Source organism: Pistacia vera, unplaced genomic scaffold (assembly GCF_008641045.1).
Source record: "Pistacia vera cultivar Batoury unplaced genomic scaffold, PisVer_v2 Contig617, whole genome shotgun sequence".
NCBI lineage: Eukaryota > Viridiplantae > Streptophyta > Magnoliopsida > Sapindales > Anacardiaceae > Pistacia > Pistacia vera.
This window is the reverse complement of record NW_022196465.1, coordinates 29,638-44,045: the sequence shown is the minus strand read 5'-3', so window position 1 is coordinate 44,045 and position 14,408 is coordinate 29,638. Positions and strand designations below refer to the sequence as shown.

Genomic DNA, 14,408 nt, shown 5'->3' with positions numbered 1-14,408 from the left:
ATTTTTTGGTACATCACTTTGTATGGAGATCTTTATAAGATTTCTTTATAAGTATGACATTACTCAACAAGTAAACACCAAAGCAGATTGTTCCAAGGCATAACCAGTGTCTAAAAAGAATCTTGTAGACCCACAAAGAAAGCATTGGAGGCTTGCAATTGCCTCTGTTAGGATACAAATGTTTGCTAATAATTAATCATTGAACAAGAATCAAACCCATAGGCAAATGAAGAAAGAATGCATGCAATCTGATACAACACGTGAAGTGAGGGTTTATAATAAGAGGCGTGGGAAGAAGCACCATGGAATCAATTGTGATAAAGGGAGCAGCTAAAGTGTGAAGAGAAGCAAAAAGGTAGAATAAACAGGTGGCGACAGATAAGTGGCTGAGAATGGAATTTTGTTAGGGAAGGAAGTGAATAAAAGGGAGCAGCAGAGGTTGAAAAGGCATCAAGAGAGAATAGAGTAAAAGGGGAGGTAACTGGCCCTTGAAGTCCAGCGTAGCAGTTCCATTTATTCTCTTTGTTGTTTGTTAATTGAATTCTGGTGTTGAGAAGTGTCCATACATGAATGTAAATCTGACTTTACCAGGAAATACATACTTGAAGTTCTGAATGTTTAGATTGTTTATAATTAATGGTTGAATATTACGATGCTGGGAATTTGTGGATGATTGAATAAGTACAATAAAATAGGTTCGCAACAATTTGGTATCAGAGCACGTGTGTGGGTAATGGTAGCAACGAGAATGGAATCGAGACTAGAAAATGTGGAAAGAGAAGTGACAAAATTGGGGGTTGACATGGGAACGATTCGTGAGTGCATGGTGGAGATACAAAGTTGGATGAGAAGAAAAGATGAAGAGGAAGCTGGGCGAGGTGAACCATCATCATCCAGGAACGTGAGAAATTAGGGTGGGGAAAACCAAAACGGGATCAGTGGATCTGGAAGCTCAGGACAGAATCAGAGTGAGGTAGGAGGACGTAAACTGGAGTTACCCATTTTTATGGGTGAAGATCCGTATGGGTGGATTTTTAGAATTGAGAGGTACTTCAGCCTAAATGGAATTCCAGATGAAGGGAAACTCACAGCTGTAGCAGTATGTATGGAAGGGGAAGCCATTAACTGGTATCAATGGATGGAGGTTAGAGCACCGGTTAACTCGTGGCCATCGTTCAAACTCGCCTTAATTCAGAGATTCAGTGGATCCCAAGAGAGTAACCCTTACGAGACTCTCATGGCCATGAAACAAACCAGTATAGTGGCAGAATTTAGACGCAGGTTTGAGGCGGTAGCTGCTTTGTTGGTGGAAGAGAAGGAAGAAATCTTGAGTGCTGCGTTTTTGAATGGACTAAGGGCAGAGATTCGGGCCGAATTAAGATTGATCCAGCCCAACACACTTATTCAAACCATAGAGAGAGCCCATAGAGTGGAGGAACGCAACTGGGCTTTAGAAGAGGCAAAAAATGGCCCAACAAGAACCAATAGGTGGAATGGGCCTGGTCTTCATGTTGGGTCAAATAATTTTGGATCCAGAAATTTTAACCCGATTACAACCCGACCCGATTCACTCAAATCCCCAAACGCAAATGAATCCCTAAGATCAAATGCATTTTCAAATTCCTTCTCCAACGTGGGACGACGAAACGCAGAGAGTAATACCGTGGGTTCATCGATTCATTCTTCTCCTCGCGAACAAGCGTCTACAACCTTCAGGTCCTTCGACAGAGCTCATCCACCACGACGTGATTTCCCTTTTCGAAAGATGACAGAGTTTTAAATACAGCGAAAAAGGGAAAAGGGCTTGTGCTTCAAGTGTGATGGGAAGTATTTCTTTGGTCATAAGTGTGGTGAGAAGCAATTTCAAGTAATTCTAGTTGACGAAGAAGAAGAAGATCCGGATCCGGATCCGGGTGACGTAGAAGTCAGTGAAGCAACGATGGAAGAACAAGGCCAAGGTAATGTTGAACTTTCTTTGAGTTCGGTTGTGGGAATCAATGGCCCAAAAACGATGAAGTTGAAGGGAAGTATTATGGGTCAGGAGGTGATTATCTTGATTGACAGTGGGGCTTCCCACAATTTCATTAGTAAGGAGATTGTAGAAAAGTTGGGCATTACTGTGACACAAACACAGTCGTTTGGGGTACGTGTTGGAGATGGGTATAAGGTACGGAGTGAGGGAGAGTGTAAGGCAGTCTGTTTAGAGGTTGAGGAGGTAAGGATAATTCAAGATTTTTTTTCCTTTTGACATGAGTAGTGCAGATGTTGTCCTAGGGCTTGGTTAGAAACGTTGGGCGAAACTACAATGGATTGGAGAAAGCAGGTAATGAAATTTCAGCTGGATAAAGAAATGATGACTCTTATAGGTGATCCGGCACTTAGTAAAACAATGGTCTCCTTGAAAGCAATGATTAGAACATTGAAGAGTGAAGGAACTGGCTATCTGGTCGAATTTGGGCAATTACAAAAACAATCGGATGAAGAAGCTAGTGTCAGTAGTAGCCTGTTGTTAGTGTTAGCACAATTCCAGTCTGTCTTTGAGCCATTACCTGGATTACCACCGTGTAGACCTCAGGATCATGCCATTCGATTAAATCCTGATGCCCAAACCCCAAACCTTTGCCCTTATAGATATCCCTATTACCAGAAAAATGAGATTGAGAAAATCATTAGTGAGATGTTAGCTTCGGGGATCATTAAGCCGAGTATCAGCCATTTTTCCAGTCTGGTTCTACTGGTTAAGAAGAAAGATGGTGGGTGGCGGTTTTGCGTTGATTACAGGGCACTCAACAAAGTAACAATTCCAGACAGGTTTCCCATCCTCGCCATTGACGAGTTATTCGACGAACTTGGAGGTGCCAAGGTATTCTCCAAGCTAGATTTAAAGTCCGGGTACCACCAAATCAGAGTGCGACCAGAGGATACCCACAAGACGGCTTTCCGAACTCACGAAGGGCACTACGAATTCCTCGTTATACCATTCGGATTGACCAATGCCCCATCCACATTCCAAGCATTGATGAACAAGGTTTTTCGACCTTACCTTCGGAAGTTTATCCTGGTATTCTTTGATGATATTCTAGTGTACAGCAAAACAATGGACGACCACATGTAGCATCTCAATCTCACGTTTTAGACACTGCTAAAACATCAGTTAGTGGCCAACCGAAAGAAGTGTTTCTTCAGACAACGCCAATTAGAATATTTGGGCCATTTCATTTCGGCACACGGGTTGGCTGTGGATCCCTAAAAAATTGAAAGTATTGTCAACTGGCCCCGGCCGAAGGATGTGAAAACACTCAGAGGGTTTCTTGGCCTGACAGGGTATTACAGACGCTTTGTAAAAGGGTATGGTAAGATAGCACTTCCCTTGACTAATTTGTTGCGAAAGGATTCATTCATGTGGGGTGAGCAACCTCAGGAAGCATTTGAGGCATTGAAATATGCCCTGACCAGTGTACCAGTGTTAGTAATGCCTGATTTCTCTAAACAATTTCTTATTGAAATTGATGCGTCAGGTTGAGGTTTGGGAGCTGTTTTAATGCAGGAAAGAAGGCCTCTTGCTTTTCTCAGTAAAGGCCTATCAGCAAATTCAAAACTCAAGTCAGTTTATGAAAGAGAAATGATGGCTATCGTGATGGCGGTACAGAAGTGGAGACATTATTTGCTTGGCCGACGTTTTGTCATCAGAACTGACTAGAAAAGCCTCCATTTTTTGACTGAACAAAGGTTGCTGAATGAAGAGCAGCAGAAATGGGTGTCAAAATTACTTGGGTTGCAATTTGAAATACAATACCGCCTAGGGCCAGAGAACAAGGCTGCGGATGCATTATCCCGACGCCCCGAGAATGTGGAGAATAACGCAATTTCAATGGGCTATTTCGGCGGGTTCGAAAAACTGGAAGAGGCCATCCAACAAGATGATAAGTTGCGGCAGCTCATTCAGCAGCTCATGGTTAACCCTTATGGCCACCCTCATTTCAAACTCATGGGCAGACACCTTATGTACCAAAACAGGTTGGTTGTTCCGAAACAAGGCCCTCATATTCAAAAACTTTTGCATGAATTTCACTCCTCCCCGATTGGAGGCCACTCTGGATTTTACAGAACATACAAGCGCCTGATGAATGTGTTTTATTGGGATGGAATGAAGCGGGACATCCAAAATTATGTGACCTCTTGTAGTGTGTGTCAACAAAACAAATATAAAGCATTGCGGCCTGCTGGTCTATTGCAGCCCCTTCCTATTCCAATTCAGGTTTGGGAAGATATTTCCATGGATTTTATAGTGGGGCTTCCGAAGGCACACAATGTGGATACTATCTTGGTGGTCGTTGACAGACTCATTAAATATAACCATTTTCTCACACTCAAACACCCTTATACAGCCAAGGAGGTAGCAGCTGCATTCATCAAAGATGTAGTACGACTCCACGGCTTTCCAAGGACGATTGTTTCGGATCGCGATCGAGTGTTCATGAGCCATTTTTGGGGAGAACTGTTTAAGCAGGCTGGAACTAAGCTTCATATGAGCTCGGCCTATCACCCGCAGACAGATGGTCAAACGGAGGTTGTTAACAGATGTTTGGAAACTTACCTTTGTTGTTTTGTAGGAAATCAGCCTCGGCAGTGGCCTCACTGGATTCCGTGGGCTGAATTCTAGTTTAATACTACTTACAGCAGTTCCACGGGTATGAGTCCTTTCAAGGCCTTGTACAGACGAGACCCTCCAACATTGTTGAAATACGCAGACCACAGCTCCCTGGTAGATGAAGTCAATTAGCAGATTCAGAATCGCAACGGTATTCTCCTGGAGCTTAAGGAGAATTTGCATAAGGCTCAAAACCGCATGAAAAGTTCGGTCGATGCGAAGAGACGGGATGTTCAGTTTGAAGTAGACGAATCTGCATACCTTACGCTACAGCCTTACCGTCTGAAATCACTCACTGCCCGCTGCAATGAAAAGCTAAGTCCCCAGTTTTATGGGCCGTTCTGCATCCTAGAGAAAATCGGATCAGTCGCCTACAGGTTAGAACTCCCAGCTAGTGCTCATATCCACAATGTATTTCATGTGTCCCAACTCAAGAAAGCCAATTTTCCTCCGCCAAACATTCAGCCTCTTCCCGATTCCTTAAATGAGGATCTAGTTTTAGTTGTCGAACCAGAAGACGTGCTGAAAATGCGCAAGCTAATCAATGGTCAAAGGGAAGTTCTAATTAAGTGGAAAGGGTTACCCCACCATGAGAATACTTGGGAAGAGTATGACGGCCTGAATTCCCAATTCCCTTCCTTCCACCTTGAGGACAAGGTGGCTCTTCTTCGGGAAGGTATTGATACAACACGTGAAGTGAGGGTTTATAATAAGAGGCGTCGGAAGAAGCACCAGGGAATCAATTGTGATAAAGGGAGCAGCTAAAGTGTGAAGAGAAGCAAAAAGGTAGAATAAACAGGTGGCGACAGATAAGTGGCTNGCAAAAAAGAAAATAACCTCAGACATGGAGAGAGTACTGTGATTATCTGATCCCACTTTAAAAATGCTTAATTTACTTAATGAAAACTTTGAATGATATCCTCATAAATAAAAAATAAAAATAAAAATGCTTTGATAAAAATTGGCAAAACACATGAAAAACACCCACATGGTAGAAGGGATAGACATAAGATAGTTCCAGAATCCAATAAGGTCCTCATTTAAAAGACAATGATCCACTACACCACTCAAGGAAATGATTGAACTACCAACTGTTTCTTTCCCTATGAGAATGATTGAACACTTCCAGTGTGAAAGGTGGGAGACAGATGAGAAGGCCGGATAGGACAACAACATAGTATGTACACTCAGGTTATTGGTTATTTATACTGCTAATATTAAAATAAAATATAATGCATGGCATTTATGAAATATTCAGTAATTGTACTAAGATTCTAAATAAACAAATAATCATAAAAAAAGGTGTACTTAATCCCCATAAATCAATTGAAATGCACTCTTAAATATGCTTGTAGAGAGGCATTTACCTTGGTGTAAACAGCTAAACTAACATCTGTGCTTGCACCATCAAATTCAACACTAAAATCATGCTCACCTAGGCATGTCGCTTTGACTTCTAAACCAGGTGAACCATCTTCTGCCATCTGTTATGCGTTGAAAAAAATTGAATTACTTTGAGAAGAATTTCAGTGGGGGACAATCAAAAGAAGAAAAGAGAGAAGCTGGAGGACAGAAAAAGACATGAATAATGAACTCTTAAACATGATAGCTTTAGGAACTTATAGTTGACACCATTCTTTTAAATGCACTCTGAGAAGGTAAAAACCTCAATCAGATAGCTCCCATCTGGCTGATAAATGACAGTAAGTGTCAAAAGCTTCGAGCAACTGCTATCATATTCATTCTCCCACTCAAGTTCCATAATACGCCTAGCATGATGATGGACTCTGAAAGGAGGATAAGCATACCATATGGGAAGTACCCTGTGGCTCCCTGGACAAATCACCACATGTAGACGCTAAGAGGACCATATAAAACAGCTAATACAGAACCCAAGACCAGACCGACACCTTCAACTTACCAAGGGGACTTTGCTTAAAAGCAGAATGTTCTAGTTCACAAAAACATGCAGCTACTACCATTGCGTTGAGTCTTGCAGCACCATAAGAAACCTTTGCTATTTTGGAACTACTAGGATCAACAAAGAGGTCATCTTTATGGTGCTGAATAAAATGAGTTTCCACATTTCCACTTTGAAATGCCCTATGGTTAGCAAGTTTTTGCAGAAAGTTGATATTAGTTGGCACACCTGCAACCTGACAACAATTAAAATATCATTGATCAAAATCAAAATTAACCAATGTCTAAATCATAAAGTATTGCTCATTGCACGATGCATGATGCATAAGTAATAGCGTCAATGTTCAACTGCATTGAATTATTCATTTATAGGCTGAAAGCTTAAATGACAAATCCTACAAAAATAATATGAACTCACCTGCACTGCAATTTGTTGGGGACCTCACAAATTCAAACAATACAGCAATATTAAGGCAATTAAATCAGACAGAAAAATGAAGATAATGAAATGGAAATGTAATGGATTATGACAGTGTTAATGAATGGAAATGCAACTGCTTTATATATTAACAAGATGTGGATAAAACTGATACAAGAGTAGGAATCAGTAACAATAAAACAAAAAGACAAGAAATTAACAGTAAAGTGTTTCCACCCCCACCGAGCTTCGAGGGTCAGCCACCTCCCCTATTTTCCCATCTAATTTCTGATGCCTTCACCGCCCCTTTGCCTCTCTTTTTATACTATTTCTCACCTAACAGAATTATTCCTTCATCCCATATCTTGCAGCCATCTGTCCATCCCAAAACTGTTTTTTTAACACCTCACCCTAACACCTCATCTATTGTAACACCTCACCCTAACACCTCATTCATTGGAATCTTCTTGTTACGCACAAAATCCCCCTCCTAATCTCCTACTTGCTTCTCTTGGATTTCTTATTGTATACCACATATCTAATGGTTCATCACAATTGAAGACATAATTCTATAAAGGATATACCTGAAAGTTTGACAAACAATTCTTCAGCTTGACCAATGCCGCAGCACGGTTTTCACCCCTCACAACAAGCTTTGCAATCATAGGATCATAATGCATGCTAACAGTGTTTCCTTGTTCAACTCCAGTCTCAACCCGAACTGCTAAATGGTGTGAATTCATAAGAAAAATGACAGCAACACATATCATGCTAAATGGATAACTACAGCACTCAAAGGTAGTTGTTTGCTCAGTTCAATAAAACAGAAATGTAGGAACATAATACCCTCATCTCACATACTATTTTCAATGCAAAAAGGGCTGGAAGATTAGACATAAGGTTTATCTGACTGAAAGATGGTCAAGTTTGTCAGATAAGAAAAACAGTGGACTAAAGCCTAATCAACTAAAATGTGAACCAGCAAAAAGCAACTTTGGCTGAAAAAAGTTCTCCAAGATGGAAATGGGGTGTTTGTTTCTACTGCATATTAGCAACTTAGCTATAACTTTACCTTCAGAAGAGACTGGAACAGGATGATAATGGTGAAGAACTCCAGTTGCAGGAAGAAATCCTTTAGGGACATTTTCAGCATATATTCGGGCTTCAAAAGCATGACCTGTCAAAAGAATGAGTAATCATTATCATCCAGGAACCAAAAGTAATCCATATTTCATGTTCCCTAAATACTCAATCGTCAAGCAAGAACAAAAATGCCAAAACAGTAATAAGGTTCTCCAAAATTGTAACCCAACAAAGAAGCCAACATAGCAAGGGCCTTTCCAGTATTTGCCAGGTTATCCATTTATAATCGATGTAAAAAACCAAAAGTTTCAAACAACTTTGATGTAAAACTGTCCTAGGAGGAGCTTCCATCATATTCAACCATAAGTTTATTTACTAGGAATATTGGAACAAGAAAACACGTTTCCTCATAAAACATATCAAACACTAGAAGTTTCAAAATCTTACTATTTAGTTGCTTAGCAGATGCGTTACTTATAAATTAGAACTGAAACATGTCAGAATCATACTTCAAAATCCCATGCAATTATGTAGTTAAAACAGGGCATCCTAATAATACTAAGTCATAGCATGGTCTTCAGCAAGGAGGAGAAAGTTCACGGTTCACCTAACAAGGGAACTTGTGATTGACTCAGAGGAAGAGGTTCCCCATTTGCAACACGGATTTGCCACTCTACTAGATCTTGACCAACAATCATCTCAGTCACAGGATGCTCAACCTACAAACTCTCCTCCAATTAGGATTTTGTTACTCTTGTTCATTCAAGATAACAAACAACAGGCAGAAAAGAGTAATCAACAGACCTGAAGACGGGTGTTCATCTCCATAAAATAAAACTGGCCTGATTCAGAATCGACTATGAACTCCACAGTGCCAGCATTGTGGTAATTAACTGCCTTTACGCATCATAGAGAAACAGGACACTAGTATTATCGCTGAAGAAGATAATATATTGAAGTAGAAAATTATGTCATATATAATCTTCAATATTCGATTATGCAGTTTTCAACAGATTGAAATGGAAAACTATGTTACCTTGGCAGCAGATACAGCAGCCTGCCCCAAATGTGAGCGGAAGTCATTGGTAATATTTGGCTGCACAATGGAGTTTCAATCACAACTTTCATAGATGTATAAGTGAAAGCCTAAGCCTAAACCCATAATATATAAATGATTATTACAGCTGGAGCTTCTTCAATTATCTTCTGGTGTCTTCTCTGCACACTGCAATCCCTCTCATACAAATGCAGCACATTGCCATACTTGTCCCCAAATATCTACAAAATAAAGCAGAAAAATCTAATGGGATAAACAATCAAATTAATCACGAGAGTGCAGCTTAATCCATTCCAAAAATGAAGTTAGCCAAATAACTTGAGAGGAAAGATAATGATGCTAAATTTTGAAAAAATTAGAATCAACTAACAGCATGACTTAATTTAATCTGAAAAGCAATGTCAGTAGCAATGAAACAACCAACCAACAAGTACCTGGACTTCTATGTGCCTTGGTTGAGTAATGTACTTCTCTAACAGAATTGTGTTTATGCCAAAAGAAGCAGCAGCCTCACGTTGTGCTCCCAAGAAAGAGTCAACAAATTCATTCTGACTTTCTACAATCCTCATACCCTAAAAATCTGCTAATAGTGAGAACCATAAAGAAATAAATTTCCTACACAATAAAATTAAACTATTTTCCCCACATAATTCCTGCTTTAATCTGTCAAATGAAAGGCATGGAAAAAAAAAATACTAAAGTCACAGCAATATGCATTGCCATTGTCAAGTTTATCAGCATCACAACTTAGAAACAGTAATATTTATAAAACTTGCATTATAAACTAAGCAAAGCAAACATCCAATCATCAATCATAGAGCACAAGAACTATTAAAAGACTAAAAAGAGTGTGGCCAACCTTTCCTCCGCCTCCATGAGTTGGTTTTATTAAGACAGGATACCCAATTTTGTCAGCTTCTGATTTCATAAAATCAATATCTTGTTCACTGCCATGATATCCAGGCACAAGTGGCACCCCTGCTGCACCCATTATTCTCTTTGATGCACTGATAAACATACATAATTTTAATAACTCGCATAACCACAGAAATGATCAATGAATTCATACCAAAATAAAAAATTTGTTTTCACCTCTTATCTCCCATGTCCCGGATAGCAGACACTGGGGGACCAATAAATGTAATACCCTTATCTTCACAAAGCTTAGCAAAATCAGCACTTTCCGACAAGAAACCATAACCAGGGTGGATAGCCTATTTATCAAAACAAGATATCCACTCTGAAAAGCATGCCCTCGCATTGAACTCCCCAAAAATAATAAGTAAATCATTCAACTTCACACATTATTTCACATTTAGAGCATCCATTAACTATACAAACTAATATGATATTATTCTTTTATTGTCGCATCATTCATTCTCATTTATTAAAGATTTATGGTGCTGAATTTTCATATTCACCTATCCTTTAATTTTCTCCACGTTACTGTATACAAGAGCTTGTATACAACCTATAGTACTATTAGTAACAGATTCATAGTAAAAAAGATGAAGCAAACTCATCTAATGAATTGATCATCAAAATAATTTAATGTTCATACTACAGTAACAGTCAGTATTTAAAGTAGACATACTGGAGATTAAAAAATCACATATGATAAGTAAAATAGCACAGTAGCGGTCGGTATCACTCTTGATAACTAAAATAGTTTAAAACAATGAAGCTTGAAACCAAAAATATGACATAGCAAATCCATTAAATTACCCAAAGAGAAATTTCAAAGCTCATTACCTGTGCACCGGTTCGAATCGCGGCCTCGACAATGGAAGAGCCTTGGAGGTAACTTAACCGAGCCGGAGGTGGACCGAGACGAATAGCTTCATCGGCAGATTTCACGTGAAGAGAATCCTTATCGGCGTCGCTGTAAACGGCGACGGTTCGAATCCCTAACCGCTTTGCTGTTCTCATGATTCTGCAAGCGATTTCGCCTCTGTTTGCTATCAGAATTTTTTCTATCGGTTCTTCTTGTTGTCGTTCCGAAGGTTTAACATGAGAGTTTGCGTCACTGAATAGGCGTAATTGGAGAAGGAACGACTTGCCGTTGAGTTTCCGACGGAGAAATGACGCCATTAACGACATGGTGTTTGCTTTGAGCTCTTAACTGAAACATTGATCAGTTAATCCTAGTAGATAGAAATGCTGATAAGCATGAAGGGGCTTTTTGGTCAATTCATATGAATGTGTAGAGTTCTAATCGGACATGGAGAGAAAATCATTTCACGCAGCCCCCAAAGGTTCCTGACAGTATTTTAATCAAAATGTGCCCTGTAGTTTCTAAAATTCATCAACTAAGGATCAAAACAGTAATGGCGTTGAAGCTGTCGTTTATAATTTATGGGCTAATTTTTATCTCCTGTAACTCGAAAAATTGACACTTTACATCCTATAATTACGAAAACTACCAAGACTACCCCTGCCATTAGATTTTGCTATTAAAATTCGTTTATCCAAGGTTAATCAGTCTTTTCACCTACGAAGATTTTTAAACTAGGGAATAAGCAAAAAAAAAATTCAAATACAAAAAATGGAACTAAAAATTGAAAATAAAAAAGTATCGAAGCCGGCATTTGAAGATCACAATTGGATCACTGGCTACAATTTCACAACGCCTATAGATCTCTATTTTTTAAGATTTGAGTATATTTTTAATAAATAAAAAAAGTTTAATAGATAAATAGGTTTTTTAAAGTTTTTTAAATAATTAATGACAACTTTAATGCCATTACTGTTTTAGTCCATAGTTGAAATTTTTTTAAAATTGTGGGCGGTATTTTGATCAAAATCAGAATAGTTCCCCACACGGAAAGACTTTCTGAAACCTTGGGGGGTAAACTGATTTTCTCATGTTGGATATCCATATGATGTGGCGTTTTCTTATAATCTGTCAAAAAATAATATTAATAAAAGAAAATATCATGAGGTATCCCTATTATTTGTAAAATTATTAATGGATACAAGGTTTTGTTTTTTCTCAGACAGACCCCAATGATTTAGGAACCAGCCCTACCTTATTTTGGCTAGGGATGAAGTGTGTCCCATCTTATCCCCAAATCAATGTCAGACTAGTGATAGTGATTGATATCATCAATCCACCCTATTTAAAATCTCTAAATTATATATTAATAAATAAAACTATATTAAAAAAAATTATAAATAGAAAGAGAATTTTCAATGGCTCAAAATGACATTATATTAATTTTAATCTTAATTGTGAAAATAAGATGAGTAATGCTACACCTACAACATCTTCTCACAAACTTTCTCTCACAACTCTGACGTGAAAACTCGTCATTAGTTCAGCTTGTAAAATAGGTCCCGCCTACTTATATGGGTCTCGCTTTTCCCTTTACGAGTTAACCAATGATGAACTGTTACATCAGAGTTGTAAAAAAATATTGTATAAGTAGCATTTTCCAAATAAGATATAGCAAAGTTCAATGACCTAAAACAATATAAGTAATTAAAGCCCAAAATATTTTAAATTAATAAAAAACCAGGCTAAGGATTGGGATGACAAAAAAAGAGGACGGTAATTCTTGATCCACCACAATTCTTTGTCATCCCTATACTTGTTATTGTTACAAAGTTAAATATGTCAAATGTTACAAATTTTAGAAATGGTGAGGGCCATTTTGATTAAAATCAGCATAAATCCCCGCAAAGAGGCTTTCTGAAACCTGGGGGGTTAAATTGATTCTTTCCTGTTGGATATGCATCTGATGTGGCGCTTACTTACCAACTTCAAAAGATAATATTAATAAAAGAAAGTGTCATGAGGTATCCCTATTATTTGCAAAATTATTAAATGGATAGAAAATTTTGTTTTTTCTCAGACAGACCCCAACGATTTAGGAACCAACCCTACCTTATTTGGGCTACGATATAAGTCTAGATTGCAATGATCGTCTAACAAACTATTGTTATAGTTTATACTATGGTTAATACCTTTGCATGTGCACAATTTTAAATCATCAATTCTAAACGTGTCTGTCTTATCATGTTCTTATACAAACGACTTCATATTATAAAAATGATATGACAGCAAATACCTTGAACTAAAAAAAAAAAATTATTCGTTACCTAGTTACTAATGGTGACTTTAACCAAGTATTCAAGTACACCACTTTACTTGACCTATATTGGGGATTTCAATTTCAACTTGGTGTTTAAATTAAATAGGTTTTACTAGCAAGACGATCTATTATAACCCTTAATACCTTTTTAGTGTCCTCTATTGTTTCTTTGACCAGTCTATTAATAATCAAATAGAGTTGCATCTACTTGTTCATTTTAGCCGTCCCAAAATCTACAAATGATGCCTTCATATGTTCAAACTACACATCTAGACGATGTTAGAGCACTATAGGTCATGAGGACTTATATGTAAGAATGCATGATAGAGGACTAGAACACATGAGATTGTTATGAGAAGGATAGGTCAAGGAAGATAAATGGTGAAAGGTTTGTTGTACTACTTTAATTTGTATAACAAGCCTAATGAGTCTAGAAGACCGGTATGTTAAGGATAATTGTCTTTGAAGATGACAAATATAAAGAAGAGACAGTGAAAGCTAGGCATGCAAACGAACCAAACACGAACGAAAATCCCAATTCGAAACTCGTTCGATAAGCACAAAGGGGTGTTCGAAATCAAACGAACACAAAATGGCTGTTCGAGTTCATTCGATTAACCAAATGAGCAGTTCGTGATCGTTCGATTAACTCGTTCAAATAACTTGTAAATATATGTTCGAATAACTTAGGGCTGTTCGAGTTCGTTTGATTAACCAAATTAGGGCTATGACTGAATTGGATTTGGATTTTGGGTCAGGTAAGGAAAAATGTGGAATTGGGTTTAAAATTTGGGTTGGGCCGGGTTAGTTAGTTTGTTATTGGGTTTTATATATATAATGTGTAATTGTGCATATACAAAATTATTATCATACATATATTAATCATAGATTAAATATGTTTAATATGTTATTAAATTATCAAAATTATAAGTTATCATGTGTATATATATATTATCATTACTGTCTGTATATATATTTTGTATCAACACCTATAAATTCATAACGGTATGAGGGTCTATTATAATATATGATCAATACAAATGTGTGATTAATTTAGGTTTAATTGAGCTATTATGATATCAAATTTGTCATACTATATATCATTTGATTATACAATATGTTATGTTCATAAATTTGTCATACTACATTTAATTAAGCTATTATATTATTAAATTTGTCATGTTA

At 37.8% G+C, this 14,408-nt stretch overlaps 2 protein-coding genes across 5 annotated transcripts; one reads left to right on the top strand and one right to left on the bottom strand.

The window, feature by feature from the left end:
• Window positions 1-1,006: 1,006 nt before the first annotated feature.
• LOC116110869 (uncharacterized protein K02A2.6-like) lies at window positions 1,007-5,416 on the top strand. Its single transcript, XM_031397083.1, has 7 exons — window positions 1,007-1,663; window positions 1,787-2,167; window positions 2,258-3,061; window positions 3,548-3,643; window positions 3,749-4,570; window positions 4,614-4,691; window positions 4,787-5,416. Exons 1-7 carry the CDS (start codon window positions 1,007-1,009, stop codon window positions 5,414-5,416), a joined length of 3,468 nt encoding a protein of 1,155 aa, XP_031252943.1.
• A 74-nt stretch (window positions 5,417-5,490) lies between these two features.
• Window positions 5,491-11,310, bottom strand: LOC116110868 (methylcrotonoyl-CoA carboxylase subunit alpha, mitochondrial). 4 transcript variants are annotated; one of them, XM_031397078.1, is made up of 13 exons: window positions 10,882-11,308; window positions 10,222-10,343; window positions 9,989-10,136; window positions 9,564-9,701; window positions 9,255-9,350; window positions 9,109-9,168; window positions 8,877-8,969; window positions 8,680-8,791; window positions 8,062-8,166; window positions 7,574-7,713; window positions 6,573-6,807; window positions 6,318-6,484; window positions 5,491-6,135 (listed from the first exon to the last, which is right to left on the bottom strand). In XM_031397078.1, the coding sequence occupies exons 1-13, from the start codon at window positions 11,227-11,229 to the stop codon at window positions 5,974-5,976; spliced, it is 1,926 nt and encodes a 641-aa protein (XP_031252938.1). In that variant the 5' UTR covers window positions 11,230-11,308; the 3' UTR covers window positions 5,491-5,973. The 4 variants fall into 4 exon arrangements, with proteins under 4 accessions (XP_031252938.1, XP_031252940.1, XP_031252942.1 ...); XM_031397080.1 differs by having other exon boundaries at window positions 7,574-7,710; window positions 10,882-11,306; XM_031397081.1 differs by having other exon boundaries at window positions 6,041-6,135; window positions 6,284-6,484; window positions 10,882-11,310.
• Window positions 11,311-14,408: the final 3,098 nt, after the last annotated feature.

What these genes read in the sequence shown, in the direction of transcription:
- LOC116110869 (XM_031397083.1), top strand. Translation starts at nt 1,007, where the DNA reads ATGGGTGAAGATCCGTATGGGTGGATTTTTAGAATTGAGAGGTACTTC. An exon ending in GAAACGCAGAGAGTAATACC is followed by an intron (nt 1,664 to 1,786) that starts GTGGGTTCATCG and finishes TTTTAAATACAG; the next exon opens with CGAAAAAGGGAAAAGGGCTT. An exon ending in AGACAGATGGTCAAACGGAG is followed by an intron (nt 4,571 to 4,613) that starts GTTGTTAACAGA and finishes GTTGTTTTGTAG; the next exon opens with GAAATCAGCCTCGGCAGTGG.
- LOC116110868 (XM_031397078.1), bottom strand. Translation starts at nt 11,229, where the DNA reads ATGTCGTTAATGGCGTCATTTCTCCGTCGGAAACTCAACGGCAAGTCG. An exon ending in CAAGGCACATAGAAGTCCAG is followed by an intron (nt 9,351 to 9,563) that starts GTACTTGTTGGT and finishes TTTATTTTGTAG; the next exon opens with ATATTTGGGGACAAGTATGG. An exon ending in AGATGAACACCCGTCTTCAG is followed by an intron (nt 8,792 to 8,876) that starts GTCTGTTGATTA and finishes GAGAGTTTGTAG; the next exon opens with GTTGAGCATCCTGTGACTGA.